Below are 17,505 nucleotides of genomic sequence, written 5' to 3'. Positions count from 1 at the left end.
TGGGCAAGTCACTTAACTTCTCTGTGCCTCTGGTATAAATGAGGATAATGTAGGTACCTGCCTGTGGGATTGTTGTGAAGATAGAATGAGAGAATCTCTAGAAAGCCCTTCTGAACACAGTACATAGGAAGGCTCATAGCCATCATCATGGATATTATTTTGGAGGGGGCGGGGTAGCAGGGTCTGCTCTTGGTGGTTGTTAGAACAAAAATGTTTATGCCATACATGCTGCTCCAAGTATGGCGAACATATGAGAGAATCAAGAAAAAAAACAAGCAGAATATCAACAGTTGTATCACGAAGTCTTAATTTGAATGAAAGCCATGACAATGAAAGGCAATTTGTAGAATGACTTTCTCTTTGATAATGATAAACTTACTGATATATTTCTAAAATATTTAGGTCCTTGGAAGAGAGGGCAAAAGTTATGAACATACTTACTATGTTTAAAATTCTAAAGATGTATAGTTTTCAGAGCTATGGGGGAAAAATGTGAGAGTGTGGCAGACGGGAGCTTCAAGTCATTTTATGCTTGGTAGAGGCCAGTCAGAGACACCGATCCATCTCCAGCGGTGAAAGAGACCTGGGTTGGAGTCAGGGGAAAAGTATGGATCTGACTACGGAGACCGTGGACTCTGCTGTAGCCATACCGAGGGCTGGGGGGGGGGGGGTGGCGGGGGACAGCTACCTGCACTAATTCTCATTAGCAATAGAGACCTGCTCACTGGCTTAAAAAAAATCAGAACAAGGATCACATACTTGGTATTTGAATTGCAGATATTAATCCACAGTTAATTTTATGGATGCAGACCTAAAACACAGATATCAGGCAGGGCTAGTTCTTAAAAATAAAAGCAAAGCGATTAAAGTTTATTTTTGGTATAGAGAGCATTTGTGCAGCTCTCTCTCTAGAAAAGGCAGGCCCCTTGGCCTGTTGCTATATTCTGGCTCCCCTGGGCCCCTTATTGGGCTTTCTAGAATTCACCATCCTCTTCTCCTGGATAGAATATGATTTATCCACATCATCTCCTATTCAGCTCAGGTCCTTAATACTTGATTTGTTAACTAGATAAACAAACATACCCCACAGCATTAGTGACTGGGACTGTCTTAACGTACTTTTTCTCTCCATGCTATCTGCATTTTCAAAAAAGAATCCAAGTGATTCCTGAACTAAGTCAAAGGGATGCCCTGCTGATGGGGATATATTAGCAGTGGTCTGGGCCAGTGGAAAATGCTCCCCTAGAATCATACCACCTAGACAACTTCCTACTTTGCCCATGGGCCTGGCATATAGTAGCATTCAATAAATGTTTCTTGAACTTAGCGGCCAAAACCACACACTAAAGAAAATTTTTACACATGTTTAGTATGGGAATGACAACTAAGTATGTGGCATTTTATCAGGTACACTCAGAACTTTGGAAGGAATTATGCCTCTGAATCATTGAACATTGAATTAAAGAAAGAGCATATTCCTTTGATAGATAGACAACACTATAATGTCTTCTAATCACAGATGAGAACTGAGTGGTCTAGAACCATCTTTACTGTGCATACACATGCTATCTGGCTGGTTTTCCTCATCTTCATAAATATATGTGATCACTAATTAAAATTATTGAAGTTCTGGTGCAGAAGACACAGAGCTCTGATGTAGTATTAAAATCTGCCTCTGTGATCTCTCAGGCAAATGACCTTGGGCCTACCTTTGTGACTCTGTTGCTCATTTGTAAAAATGGACCTAATAGTACAAACTTCCAAAGTTTTTTTTTTTTTTTGCAGGGCTCTAATAAACAAATACACCTAGGATAATTTTTGCAAATTTTAAAGTACTGTGCAAAGGTAAAATATTAATACATGTAAGGGAAATATTCTTTCCCTTAGAAAGTTCCGCAAAAATGGGTTAAAAGAGGTGATCAATTTTTCAATTTTAAATTTGAATATGTCCTGCAGATCTTCTTTGGATGGTTTAGCCTCTAAGCTTGGCTGTTTGATTGTTTTTCTTTCGTTTTTCAGAGTCCTTGGCCCATCCCACCAATCTAGCACATGAGCCTAATTCGGTTTTGCTCCATACATCAGAGAGTTTTAAGACAGCTATTAAAACACCACATGGAAAAGCTTTGCAGGGAATTCTACTCCACAGAGAAACCACAGAAACCACTACACACCTTAACTATCTCCCCACCCCCAACAGTTGGCTAAAATTACGGCTCCATTATGTTAGTACAATCCAACCAGTTTTATTGCTTGGAGCAAAATCTGGTCCAAAATGAACTTCAGAACATAAAAAGTAAGGCAAACCTCAAAAGGAAACAAGCTTCTTTGGGTTTTCAAACAAATATTACATATCAGAGGCATTCTTCTAACAGAGGAGACCAAGCAAAGCAAAGAGGAGTCCTGCTAATTGCTCCACAAATGTAAAATTGGAATCAGGGACTCACCCCAAGAAAGGAGATCTCTTTTCATCATCAGATATTAAAGGCTACAACCTTTCATCAACTCCATCCTCAGACATGAGACCCTCTTGTCCCTCCCTCCAGTCTTTTCAGTGTTTAGTTACTATCTCCCACATTAAAAATTAAGAAATATTTTCAAGACACAATATTAACTCATTATTACTCTATCGTAGCCTTTTTTGTTTGTTTTTTTTTTTCCTCCCACCTTCACTTCTCTATTTTAAGTGTCTTTTATCCACTGAACATAGTGGTATATTCCATAACTTTGTACAGCTTTGGCACTGGGACTACTCAGAGGAAACAAATAGCCAATACTCTTCCTAATGAGTCATCCATGTCCCAAAGCTGCTGCTGCTTGGTTAATTATGTGTCCTGGACAGCTCATTTCCTTGCAGTTATTTCAAGTGTCCTCATTTATCATTTGTTTACTACACAGCCACTGATGGATTTTGTTTTGTTTTGTTTTGTTTTTTGGCATGTGTGCTTTTTGTTGTTGTTGTGGTTGTTCTTTGCGTTTTTTTGTTTTGTTTTGTTTTGTTCTGTTTTTTGTTTGTTGGTTTGGCTTTTTTGTTTGTTTGCTTTTCACCACCGATGGAGTTTAATTTCTATAGAGTACAGAATCTCCACAGACATTTCTGACTACCACAAGGATACAAGACCGTCTTGATTATAAACACTCTACCTTATTTACCCCCCAGTTCAATGAAATATCCAAGAAATGCCAATATTTCAGCAACCAAATTATGATGTGGGAAAGAAGGGGCATCCAAGGATGGTTCTGGGGCAACAGCAGATCTTCAAGATACCCAAAGTCAATCATACATATAGGGGATGATGTATCAATCTGAAAATTCCAGAAAGTGTCTCAGAAAAGCTATGAAGGTGCACTTTTTTTTTTTTTGAGGGTGCACTTTGAGCAAAAATATGCTCAGGAATCTGTGCTCTGCCTCAGCTCAACAAGAAACGAGCAGCAATCCCACTCAACAAGCATTTATTAAATTAGTGTGATTAAATGTCACTGATGTAAGAAACTGCCGTGGTTACACAAAAATGACTAAGATAGGAGTTTGAAAAGAAGGCAAACAATGTTTATGTTTCAAAAAAAGTCTTTTAAAACACCTTTTCGTTGGTCAAGCTATTTAATGACACTGGTGGCTCTGACTGGCCCATCAAGGAAGTTAGGATTTGCAGCTTTTCAGAGCTGGCATTGTGCAGCAATCCTGAGTTTTCCAGCCCCTCAGTAATCAGGAGTTATTCAACGAAGGCAAGAGGTGGTGGAGAGCTGCCATGGTAAGAAAGCTGGGGTAAGACCATCAAACTGACAAAGGGGAAAAAGGACTCATCAATATCAATCAGTCCTGGTGGGAGGTGGGAGGGCAGATTAGAGCATGGGTGGCTGTCTGAGGCAGTTCTTGAGAGTCTTTTCTTAGAATGTTCATGATTTTCTTCAGATCTCCACACCACCACCACTGTTTTAGGGAAGAGTTTCCTAGGAGATGGAGGAGAGTCAGGAGGGAAGGCATCAAGGAAGTCAAGGGAGGAGCAGTGTACTATCGTCAAAGGCAATTATGTTACCAGCTACCTTAGCAAGAGCAATTCTATCTGAGTGAAACTGGTTCCTGCTCATTCCTTCATTCCTGCAACACTATACACCCTCATAATTCACATATCTCCTTTACCATATGAACCTCGTGTAAGGACCATGTGACTAAATATTCCAAGTTAATGATTATGATAAATTTCAAGGCCTCGATCTGGATATGGTTATTAATTTTCTCCAATTACACAGGTACATGGAGTCTATTTATTGGTTACATCAGGGCAGTAATTCATTGTAATTATTCCTCTCCTATTGATTCCCTAATATAGTCCTTACAATAGCTCTTTCAATGGTGTAATAAAAAGAGCACTGGCTTTAGTATCAGAAAACCAAGGTTATTAGTCCTGATTCCAACCACATGGGCTTGGAAAAACACTCAGATACTCAGAACCTGGATTGTAGTAATATAATGCTTATAGCAGAGGGTCATTCATTCATTCAGCCAATATTTACTGAGGAGTTACTAAGTGCTAAACATTGAAATGGGCATTAGGAATAGAACGCATTGGCATGGGGCATAATCAGTATCCTTAAACCACATCAACCTGGGAAAGGTAATAGTAAAAGAGATTATACATAAAAGTATTTCAAAACTATAAAGTATTGTACAATGTATTCATTTTAATTATTATATTGTTCATCCTCATTTCTTCACTAATAATTAACATTTACTATGTGAGTACCTATGTTGTATATGCTACCCTAGAAATGGAGGATACAAAAATGAGTAAAAGCAATCAAAGAAATGAACTGAATCTGTATATCTCAACATGGTAGACTTCAAAACACAATGTGGAGTAAAAAAGACAAATTGCAGAATCGGTAAATAGAATATGGAAATTAAAAAAAGTCATCATACATAACATTCAGTAACCATACAGTAAATAACACTATATATTATTTGTGTACATAGATAAATGGACACATAGGTAGGCTGAGAAGATATATATCAAATTCATGATAGTATTTGTTTCTGGGAAGAGAAAGGAATGGAATAGAGGATGGCATAAGGGCAAAGTTTTCAGGGTTTTTTTTTTTTTTCAGTGTTTACTTTAAAAAAAAGAAGTAGCAAGCTAGCAATTGTCAATTTTTCATGATACAACTTTCCATGGTACAAATGTGCTTGTTATATTATCCTTTGAGCTTCTCTGCCTTTTAGAAAGTACTAGAAGGAAGTCTGCTTTCAAAAGACCCACAGTCCAGTAGGGGAGACAGATGTATGAAAATCACAATGTAAGGTGATATGCATTTTACCACACCACATCTTTCCCTGTGTCTTAGGAAAAGTTTCATGGGCAGATGCCACTTGAAGAAATAATGGAAAGAATTCTTTGACTTTGTCTCCTGCTTGTCTACTTTCTGTCTACACAGTGGCCTCACTTCCACTGCCTCAGAAAAGCAAGACTTTCTTGCTTTGGTTCCTCCCCTGTTCATATTTCATCTCAGTACATCCCTCACAAGTCTCAAGAACTTGCTCCTTTTGCTTGGGCTGAGGAAGATTCTTATCCCTTCTCTGCTGCTCTAGAGCCAATGACTCGCTTTCCTTTGACCTTGTCTATAATTTTGTTCTTTCAATTCTCCCATCTCTCCTTCTCCAGTTTTCCATCCCTTCCTCCCCTTTCCTCTCTATGGTATTTAACACACAGATTACTATCTTTACCTAATTCCAGTCTTCCTACTAACCATTTCCTACCTGATCTTCTTTTCTTCATTATTGAACTCTCCAGAACATGTGACTTATACTAGAGGCTCCCATATCCTGATAAGCCCCATATTCTTAAACCCTGTAGTCTTATTTCCAACTCCCTCCCTGACCACCATTACCATCACCACACACCTTATTGAAATTGATTCTTTGAAGGTCACTAATGATGTCCTCATCACCAAATATGGTTGTCTTGCCCTATTCTCCCTATGTCTCCATAGGTGGAAGAATTTACCCTTCTCTCTGATCTAATTTCCAGGACTCCACCCTGTCCTCATTCTGTCTTTACTCCTTGGGTGTTTCAACTTCGATCATCAGGCTCTTTCTTTTCTTTCTGGTTCATACATGAAGATCTTTTAGATATTCCACAGAATTCTGTCCTTAACCTTCTCCTGGCACATACTCTCTATTGAATATTTTAGCTGCTCCCATGGCATCCACTATTACTTCTCTATTTACAACCCCTGAATTTATATTGCCATCCATGGGCTGTGAGCCTATTTTTGACTGCCCGATGAACATTTCTACTTCAGTGTTCTACCATCATCTCAAAATCAGCATATCTAAAAGCTGAGATCTTCTCCTCTCTATATCCTGAAAACCAAAACAAATGAAACAAAATCTTCCCTATCACAAACAGTAAAAATCATCTAAGTTCATTGTGATAAATTTGTCTGTTTCCAAGACTTTCCATTTCTCCTAGTCATCATAATTTCAATTCCTCTCCAATTATCCTCTAGGATAGGCAACCATAGTTAATTTCTTTCCAGAGTTTCTTGAATTCACTCCTTCCTTTTTATTCTTATGGCTTTCTCCCAGTTCAATATATAAGTACCTTGAATCTGGACTATTGAAAACATCTTCTACAAGGTCTAGTCAACTTTCAGCTTCTTTCTCCAACCCATTAATTTTCCTAAGACATCAAATTCATAATTTCACTCTTCCTTCACAGGATGTACTTTAATTGTCTAATTCATGGACTCTAGTGGGATATGATACAGTCCAGATTCCATGGACTGGAACTCAAAGCCCCTCACATTCCCTTCCTCACATATTTTTAATACCATACCACCCATTATTTTTTTAAACTCTCACAGCTCTGGCAAATTGGTCTGTGTAAATCCTTGAGCTTCAACTTTCTCATGTAAATAGGAATAGTATTTTTAGGGTTGTTATGAGGATTAACCATGATAGCATGTGTAAAGAACCTAATACAGTCTCTGGTTGGTAGTTAACTGTATATCACAAATATGCCATTTGTTTTCTCAGTTCCCTGCTCACCTGATCCTTTTATACAGAATACCTTCCTTCCAGGGAATGCTTCATTTGTCCCAGCCCAACAGTGATCTCTATGTCCTCTGCCTGCCTATGAAAATTCACTGTCAGTACTATTCAGTATTATGCTAATGATATAGTTACATATGTTGTGGTCACTGTATAGTGTATGTCTTAAACATTAGTGTGCTCAGGCTCATGATTGGTAAGGCACAAAGTACTGGGTTCTACTAGGAATCTCTGCTCTGATTCAGTAAGTCTAGGGTGGCCTGAGAATCTGCATTTCTTATAAATTGCCTTCTATTGTTGTGGCTTCTGGTCCAGGGATCACATTTTTATTTATTTATTTTTATTTTTTGAGAGAGAGAGAGTTGGGGGGGAGAGAGAATCTTAAGCAGGCTCCAAGCTCAGCACAGAGCCCAGTGCGGGACTTGATCTCATGACCGTGAGATCATGGCCTGAGCTAAAAGAGTAGGTCACTTAACCAACTGAGTGACCTGGGCACCCTGATGAGATCACACTTTTAGAATGACTGGTATCTGTATATTCTCAGACTGTAAGCTCCTGTGTAATAGGAATGCTGTATTATTCTTTTTTCCAGTCACCCACCCTCCTCTTTCTATTTTCTCCAGGTAGTACACAGGACGGTAGTTTAACATGGAAGAAACAAATATTTTCAACTGAATTTAATTCAAACTCCACATTCACTAGATGGTATAATCAGTCTTAAATCATGTCCAAAATGTAAAAATCTACTCAAAGAGAAGGACTTAGTGAATGTCAGGTAAACATTTATTTATAAAGAAAAGCCCATTAGATATAAATATAGACAGACAACCCTCAATTTTTCATGTTAGTGGAGAGGTATAAGAATTTAAAAAAAAAGGAAAAATAGAGGCACCTGGGTGGCTCAGTCAGTTAAGCATCTGCCTTCATTCAGCTTGGGTCATGATATCAGGGTCCTGGGATCCAGTCCTGAGTTGGGCTCCCTGCCCAGCAGGGAGTCTGCTTCTCCCTCTGCCCCTCCCCCTGCTCATGCTCTCCCTCTGTCAAATACATAAGTAAAATCTTTCAAAAACAGAAACAAAAACAGTTTTAAGAAAGAAATTTAAGGGCATGTAGGTTAGTCAGTTAAGCATCTGACTCTTGATTTTCAGCTCAGATCATGATCTCAGGGTTGTGAGGTCGAGCCCCAAGTTGGGCTCTGAGCTGGGCATGAAGCCTGCTTAAGATTCTCTCTCTCCTCTCCTTCTGCCAAACCCTCTCTTTGCCCTCTATCTCTCTTAAAGAAAAAAAAAAAGGAAATTACTTTTTCCTCTAAAATGCATTTTAAAAGTTATATTTTGGGATGGGCCAATGTTACAAGATTCATAATTCTGGAAATGCATAATGTTTTAAGTAATTCCCCCGTGAAGGGATGTTTCCGTGTCAAGGACCACACTCTCCCTTCTCTGAAACATGATGAATGGAAGAAGGAAAATTAGGAAGAAAATGTCAATAGCAAAATAGGACAGAAGAATGAAAATGGGGAAAACTTTCAGGAGATAATGAAAGGGTAAATCTGTTCCCAAACCTGAGGAAGATAAGGGCTGGCCACTTAATAATGGCCTACTCTCCCTATAGTCTACCCACATCTCAGCTACTTCTGGGCTGAAGACATATTATGTAAAGAGGTTCCTGCTCCATAGCTGACATTTTCAGTGTTTAGAACTGACTGTTAAGGAAAGTCTATAAAAGACATAAAAAAGATCTGGAAGGGCATCCACCTTGTCTAGCTTGACTTTGTTTTAGTCCCACTTTTTTCAATCCAAGCTAGGTTGTACAGTATTTTCTGTTGAATTAATTTAAAACAATATGTCAAGCACAACTATTCTGTTTCTACATATTTATTTGTTTGAAAACTTTCATTGACCAAATTAAGTTGGATGATTTTAAGGACTTTTTTAGGAGCTTAAATTCAAAGTAGAGTGGAAACTTTCAACTTTACTTTTGCTGGAGCACTGGCTTCTATAATATAAGAATAGTTAGAGATGGTGATGAGGACAACAAACAGAAAAAGCAAAAGGAAAAATCCTAAAGAAGCTGAAAGCAAACTTTCAGGGAAGCTGCAATCAGATAAGTGAAGTGACTCTTTGTGGTGTATGCATGGAGGATGAGCTGTTTTCCTCAGCTGTTTTGGTGGTGGTGCTAATGAGGTTACAGCCAGAGTCCAGTTCCTATATGGATTTCATATAACTAGAAATTCTGCTCCACATGACCAAAACTTTTGTACTCTAGACAAGATTGCTCATTACAGAACACAAGAGGGACTAAGCAAAAAAACAGGTCATCATTACTTTTAACATCACATTTAAAAAAATATTTTATGTATTTATTTGAGAGAGAGAGCACAAAACAGAGAGGGGCAGAAGAAAAGGGAGAAGCAGGCTTCCAGCCCAGCAGGGAGCCCAATATGGGTCTCTATCCCAGGACTCTGAGATCATGACCTGAGCCAAAGGCAGATGCCCAACTGACTGAGCCACCCAGATGCCCCAACTTTCAACATAACTGAAAGCATATGCCCTTCTGATGCAAAGTGTCATCTTCATCCCAAAGAGTAATACAGTGTAATATATCTATAGTTATTTCCATAACAAGGGTTGAAAATATGGTAATAATAAACCATTTTTTTCCAGAAACATTTTCCTAAGTTGGTGCTAAATGTGTAAGATATGAAAGATAAGATAAATGATAGGCATTCTTTAATGTTTGGCTTTGTAATTACAATTAAAAGTGTAAATAAAGGACCCATTTGTATCCTTGTTCAGTCTCCTAAATATCTGATATGAAGATAGAAGTGGTTGAACTCAGTATTCCTAACCTTAACCTAGTTTAACCAAAACTCAAATATTATATTCACTTAGGGGTTCATATACATTTTTAGAGATCATATGTTTTTTCATTGGTGTTTATATAATTTGGAGGGCTCATTCTCCATTTCTACTCAATACATGCCACCTAAGAAACTATTATATTGCCTATGCCACCCAGGGCTACACACTAGAACCATATTTAACAGAAGATGTAATAAGAACAACACAAAGAATAATGGTTGTGGGGATGAGGACAAGGGGAGGCCAGGAAACAGAATTTATTTAATTTTAGAGAGCATTTCACAAGTTTTAATACCCCAAATATTGAGTTACTACGGAAGTAGAGGAAATGTTTTGTCATGGTTAGACAACTAGCTTAAAAACAAAGGTAAGGTTAAGCAGGCACTTCTCTGGACAAAGCAGTTTTAACAGTGGGGAACTCTAGGGATCATTCTTGGAAAGGTCTTAGTTAACTGCTTTTATACAAGATAGGAAAACAGATTAGAGTGAAGTCTAAAATTGTGGCATTCAGTGCTGGGAGATTTCTTTTTTGTCATTTAGTTTAATTCCTTTATTGTGCAGATAGAAAAACCTATGACATCTTGGTCAAGATGACACCAAAGAAGCATGTTCTGATTTCCAGACAATGGGCCTTCCTCTGCCACCCTGCCTTATCTTCATTATCAAATGTTGTGACAATGACACTGTGCCATTAAACACTGCAGGAGGATTTCACAAAGCTCTCTGAGCTAAGCAAGGACATATGTCAGATGAGAGATTCAGTGCGGGAAGTCTAAGTGAATGCTTTGTGGAAAATGTAAATTAATCACAAGTTTAGAGGCTTTGGTGATCAGTTATAGAAAATATGTCGATATGCAATGCTTTCCATTACCGTCAGCCTAATGCACTTTAGATCTATTGAAAGGCCTTTGCTCATTGTATCGGTGGAAAAAAAGGTAGGAATCAAATAGAAAACATTACCCTATCATTGCACAAAACCAGAGTGTCTTGATTCTTGGAAAGTTGTGTTGAGTTTTAGGCATAAAACCTAAAAAAGGATTGAATAGCTGGAAAGATCCACAGAATGGCAAATAAACTAGTCATGAGGAAGGAGGGGCTTCAGTGGAAGGATTGAGTAAAACAAGCCTAGGATAGAGAGGGGGGAAAAATATAAAATATACAGTATGTCTTAGTCTCTTCAGGCTGTTATAATGGAATACCAGACTTGATGGCTTATAAATAACAGACGTTTATTTCTGAGAGTTCCAGGAATTTCTGCAGCAGGGTCTGTGGATCTGGGCTGTGTCATGGCAGGTAGCAAGGCCAGGATGCAGTATTTAGTAAGCATTCTGGGCTTCTGGAGGATCCCAGTTAATCATCACCCTCAACATCAAACTATTGCTTCTAACTTGTTTTGTTTTTACCTTTATTTTTAATTTTTAAATTTTTTTAAATTTTTAATTTTTTTTAAGTAGGCTCCATGCCCAATGCAGCGCTTGAACTCATGATCCTAAGATCAAGACCTGAGCTGAGATCAAGAGTTGGACACTCAATTGACTGAGCTATCCAGGCATCCCACTGTTTACTTTTATTTTGATTATAGTACAATGCAATTCTGTGTGTATAGTTTTTTATACACAAATTTATGGTAAATATTTTAAATGGAAACCTACAATGAAGAGACTTCAAAGTCTGGGTATGTTTCTAAAATTTCTTTTAAGTATCATGAATAGGTAAATATTCTGGATTTTCATGAGATCAAAGAAGAAAACAGTAATCAGCCACAACCTGAGGCATGTTCTGATATAGCACAAAAACCATTACAGCATTAAAATGCTTGTATTTCTAAAATGAAAACAACTTGATTCTTTCAACATAAAAATCTGATTAACTTATTCAAGTAATATAAATGTTGGATGGAAATAGAACTCAGAGGTTGTGTTGTTAACAGTTGAACAGGTGAAACAGTTTTTAAAATTAAACTGTCTATCATGTTTTGTTAAAGGTCATGATTCTAACAAAGAAAATCTGCAATCATTAATGAAGTTTAAAGAACACAATAAATCAGTCTCATGCACTAACGTGCTTAAAATAAAAACGTTTTTTATAAAAGTGTGTCAATAAGATAATTACAAAATATTTTTAAATATATCATCAGAACTTTTAACACCATCTATTATGTAAACATAATTAAACATTATCAGACATGAAATACTTAGTTTAACTTTGAAAAATAATTTGTATTGGTATATCACAGCAAGGTAGCCTCATGGTTTTGACTGTGGCAAAGCATTTATCTACTGAAATGATAAAGCAACCTTTTAGAAAAAATAGAAATCAAACTAGTAAAATTCTAATCACTATTGGTAGAGCTTTAAAAGTTTCATGTAAAGATGTTTTGATAATACCTAATATGCAACATTCAAGTAACCGAAAATGGTTGGGTATTTTTTGTTGATCTGGTGGAATAAGATAGAAAAGCATCTGTTTTATCTCAAACTATTTCAGTGGGTACTAAGAAAAATGGTTTCACTGAGAAGGATTCACATGAAAACAGTGCCGGAGAGGTAACATGGAGAAAGTCTGGAGTTTCAATCAACAATTTTGAAGAACGTTCTAGAGGTTTTGTTTTCGTCCCAACTCAATACATTCAACATAGTCAGCTGCCGCAACAAAAGATGTATACCAAATAAATCATATTAGTATCTTTTTTATAAATTTTCTATTTATTGCCATGTATTAAACAAACACCAGAGATAAATAATCAATCTGAAGAGAGTTCAGGATTGTATATTAGAGAAATGCTAGGACTCCAATGGGCAAACTATAGAACTAGAGCTGCAGCCACTGAGAGGAAATCATGCCAGGTCTGTGTGTTCGTTTTAATGTGAATCATGAAGTGGGAGTTGTTAAATATTTGAAAAATGCAATTAGCTTTTAGGCATTTGGCTTTAATGAGATATTCTACTAGAAATTTCAGTACCTTCTTTAGCTTTACAAGAGAGAAATGAAAATATGTTGCCCATTTAAAATTAAGAAAGCATCCTATAAAAGAGAAGCAGAAGATATATACAAACAAATGAATAAAGGATACACTTTGAAACAAAACTAAATAATTATAAGAGGAAAACTGTTATACTGTCTAACAAATTGTACAGAAATGGGTTTATTATTTTATGACAAAAATGAAAAGTATGATGAATTATTAACCTCTTCCAATTTATTCAATCCTAAACTTTAGCCACATTATGTATGCTAACCAAGTAGGTTTAGGGTGATCAAAAATTAATAAAATTAAGCCAACTGATTAAATATGACATTCTAAGAAATGGTTTTGTGACTTAAGTGATAATAAAGAAATTAAGTATATAAAAACTCAGTATTATGAAGACTAGAAAAAATTTTGACATAATTATTAAAAGTTCAAAAGTTAGATTTATAAGAAGTGCAAAAGTATAATTGATTACTTTTAACATGATGTACAATATTGATATTGAGAGAAATTCTCTACATACAGAGAACTACAAATTACCTAATGACTACCAATTTAAAAGGAAAGTTACAGGAAGAGCCTGCATACATTCTTCATGTCACCTTATGACTTAGAGAAAGGCAACTTTTAGGACATGAAAACCATCAACCAAAGGCAGAAACAACACTTCTGAAAACCAACAAATGATTTTGAAATCATTAGAAAAATTATATGACTGATAAGTATTAAAAATTATACCATCTGGCAAGGAGTTTCATAAGGTATATATACTTTAGTTTTTATAGAGAATAAAAAGTGATTTTTAATTTTTTAATTTTTATTTTATTTTTTTAAAGATTTTATTTATTTATTCATGAGACACACACACACAGAGAGAGAGAGAGAGAGGCAGAGACACAGGCAGAGGGAGAAGCAGGCTCCATTCAGGGAGCCTGATGTGGGACTCGATCCTGAGTCTCCAGGATCGCGACCTGAGCCAAAGGCAGGCGCTAGACTGCTGAGCCACCCAGGGATCCCCAATTTTTTAATTTTTAAAATGTATATGTTGATTTACATTTAATTGTGACAACATATTTTTAAAATTTTCACCCCTGGATGAAGAGGCAAGAAGGAAGTTGGAAGACTATTATAATAGTGTTGGAAGTTATGAGGGGTGAGAAAGAAAGAATTGAAATAGGTAACAATAGCAGGACGTGTTACCAGTTGAAAATTAGAAGAGGAGTTACTAGAATGTTTATTTCAATGAACAGGATAGTTCCAGTTTTAAATATATTGAGTTTGAATATGTGTAACATCCGTGTGAAAATATATATAAAAGAATAATAACAATAATTATTAAAAAAAACAATAATTATTATATGATCATATGATAAAATAATAATTATTATTAGGGCTACATAGTGTTCCACATTCTTTCAGATACTTTATTTGATTTTCATACTACTCCAGTAAATATAGTAATATTATTATTACTAGGAGCTCCTCCTTATTGAGCCCCTACTATTCCTCCATTCAGCAACGCTATTTGAGCCTCTCTATATGTCAGCAGGGTAACTCCCTGCCTTCATGGAGGAAAACAGAGAATAATAAAATATATGTAAAGTAGAAAGTCAGGAACAGAGTCAGGGTTAAGTGGATGGAATGTGATGGTGTGGTTTTAGTAGGATGATCAGGAAAGGAAATATTTGAACAGAATCTTGAAAGGAGAGCAAGAGTGACTCACGTGATTATCTTGGGAAAGGTCATTCTGGGCAGAGGGCTCAGTAAGAGCAAAGATGACAATGTACTCTCTGATGGATCTGAAGATCAGCAAAAAAAGGCCAGTAAAATTCCAGATGAAGTCAAAGTAGTTGGCAGAGAATGCACACATAGGTGTCTTCAAGGCCATGGTAGGACATCTGAATTTTACTCTAAGTGTTACATATTAAAAGAACCACTCTAGCTCTGTATGGTAACGAGACTCTAGGTCAGCAAAAATGGGAGAAAGACACCAAATTCTGAAGCTCTTGAGCTACTTGCAGCTTAGGCAGATGATGATGGCTTGGACTAGGATGTAACAATGGAGGTGGTACCAACAGGATGGATTTTAAATACACCTCCAAGGTAGAACCAATAGGATTTACTAAAAGTTAGTTATGAGGTGCATAAAAGGTGTAAAACACTTATAACTGCAAGATTTTTGGCCCTAGTGATTCACTAGGTGAATGGTGAGACCACTCACTGAGAAGATGAAGAGCAGGTTTGAAAGGGAAAACCTGAGGTTTGGGTTTGGACATGTGAAGCCTGAAATATTATGCACTAGATGCCTTTAAATCCTTTCAACAATCATCCTAATATCTGCAAGGGAGGTATGAACACTGTCCCTGTTTTATGGTTGCAAAAATTAAGGCTTTGAGATTTTCTTCAATTTACGTTCTTATAACCAATGGGTTGGGATTAATCCTAGAGCTCAAAGGAGAAAACAGGCCAGGAGGCGGAGACAGTAAAATGCATTCAATGTATTTACTTCAAAAGTATCTCTTGAAGATCACTATGTACTTATATATCACTCTTAGTAAGTGCTATGACCAGGAATTAAGTATGTTAACCTTTTGCTACCTTCCAGAAATTTGCAGTGTTGTAAGGGAACATAGATATAGTAGATGATGCTGAAACTGTTGGCCCACACCTCAAAGTAGGATAGCAGTAAAGATAATCATCACTGGAGTAGTTTAATAGAAGGAGAAAAGTCAGTGAGGGACAGAACTGTGTGACTTGAGCTTCTTTCTGGAAGATATGAAGGAGGATTTTAATGAGAAGGAGCTGGATGGTCTTTAGGCCAGGAACCTGCATGGGTATAGTCACTATGTGCCTGGGGATACTACAGAGACCATTCAACTGGAGTAGAGAGAGAAAAAGATGGATGGGCAGAGAAAGGCCAAATTAGACAGGGCCATGAAAGCCAGGCAGAGCATCTTGGATTTTATCCCATGGGTATCTGGGAGCCAATGATGGTTTCTAAGGCTAAAGCTGAAACATGGTTAACGTGCACCATTTCTTAACTAAAATTTTCCTAGAGGGTTGCCAAGCTCATATTGGCAACATTTATATTTTACTTATATTTAATATTTTTCATTTGCAATAAGTGATCACATATAACATCTAGGTAGATATTTTGACATGCTAATTCCTTTTGGTTCCAAATTCACTCAAATAATACATTTTTGTCCAAAAAGGAGAAATTATAATGTGAGGTTATGAAAAGTCCATTTCCCTCTTAACATTCTTCCTAGCAACTCAGTTGTTTTTGTTGGCTTTTATTAAAACAACCTTTGTGTGAACTGGCAATTTGTTTTGTAAATATCAATGAAAGCATATTTCAGAAAATATAGTAATAAAAACCAACCCAATTTCAGAAATATGCTTGCTGCCAGACATCAGTCTTCAGCTCATATTATGAGTATTTCCAGTAAGTCTTAAATACACATTAACATGAGAAATAGCTCCCTGTTTAAGATCAAAAAAGTTGAAAAATCCTTCACTGCCTCTCAAACACAGTTTAAGGATTCTGCCCAATAAAATGTATTTCCCTTTTTGATAAAATATATTTGTAATGGTTCAAGCAGTTCATTTTAATTGAACATTTTCCTCTCAAAAAAACAGACTTTAACTTAGTTTATTATCATCTTAATATCTGTATGTTTTATAACTTTGTTTAAGAGGTCTGGGATATTAATATTTCAGCAATACCTATCTTGAATCCTTATCCACCTTGTTAAATCTTTAACAAGAATTATAAACTTTGCCCAAGACTGGAGGGAGCTCTATTACTATTTTTCAAATGTGCACAACTCAGCTATTGTTACTAAACTACATTTAATAAGAGAAAAATACTATTCCTCAACTGAAGTACAATAAGGAGAGACCACTAACTAAATGTTTCGAAGAACTTTCATTTAATATCTCCTGGCTGGCAAATGAAATATCTGAGAAGTGAAACAGCATCATTGCATAGTTGTTTTCTGGGCACTGTCATAATCGTGTTATGTATCTGTTGTGATGCTTTTTTATGTAAATGCTTTCTGTCCCTTCCTTTTCTCTTAGAACACATCTCCACTGTCTACTAACTGTCCTGGTTTCCACAGTATAGATTTATTCCTATTTCAAAGTAAATCAATGAACTAATTCCAATAATATACTTTGAGTGTGATACCATGTGCCTACAACCATGCTAGTTATTATGAGGTAGGTACAAGGAATAGAAAGATGTGATTTGCTGTGAGGCAGCTCACATTATACTTGTGCTCTATAAACCATGAATAGATAGCACATAATTCAAGGCATTCTGTGACTAAGTACTGAATTATAAGATAAAGCCTAGAGCCAAAGTGAGAGTGGATAAATCACTGCATGTCTAAGAACCAGACCTTGAAATGCTTGGGTTGTCAGTGATGTGAAAGGGGCAGGTTAGCCCAGATACCCTGGGAGTCTCCACCTCTGAGTGAGCATACTAAAGAAGGGCACTACCATGTATAACATCAAATTTTGTCTTTGATGCAAATATCCCTACTTACTTGAGAAGTATCATACATTTAAATGTATAAAAACACACACTGAAAATGAAAATATGGAAGTTGGAAACA

General features: G+C 36.6%; 1 protein-coding gene across 4 annotated transcripts in view; it reads right to left on the bottom strand.

Annotated features, from left to right (window-relative positions):
* Positions 1-17,505, bottom strand: part of SPAG17 (sperm associated antigen 17) — a 219,259-nt gene that overhangs the window by 192,287 nt on the left and 9,467 nt on the right. For 3 of the 4 annotated variants that reach the window (XM_077842670.1, XM_077842669.1, XM_077842673.1), the window contains exon 2: positions 14,607-14,682. The exons of the other annotated variant lie outside the window; for it this stretch is intronic. In XM_077842670.1, the coding sequence (XP_077698796.1) occupies positions 14,607-14,682 (76 nt within the window). The remainder of the gene's footprint in view (positions 1-14,606; positions 14,683-17,505) is intronic. 4 annotated transcript variants of the gene reach the window in all.

This window comes from Canis aureus, chromosome 12 (genome assembly GCF_053574225.1).
Source record: "Canis aureus isolate CA01 chromosome 12, VMU_Caureus_v.1.0, whole genome shotgun sequence".
NCBI classification, from domain to species: domain Eukaryota; kingdom Metazoa; phylum Chordata; class Mammalia; order Carnivora; family Canidae; genus Canis; species Canis aureus.
Note: the sequence above shows the minus strand (reverse complement) of the source record. Positions and strands in the feature narration are given on the sequence as shown.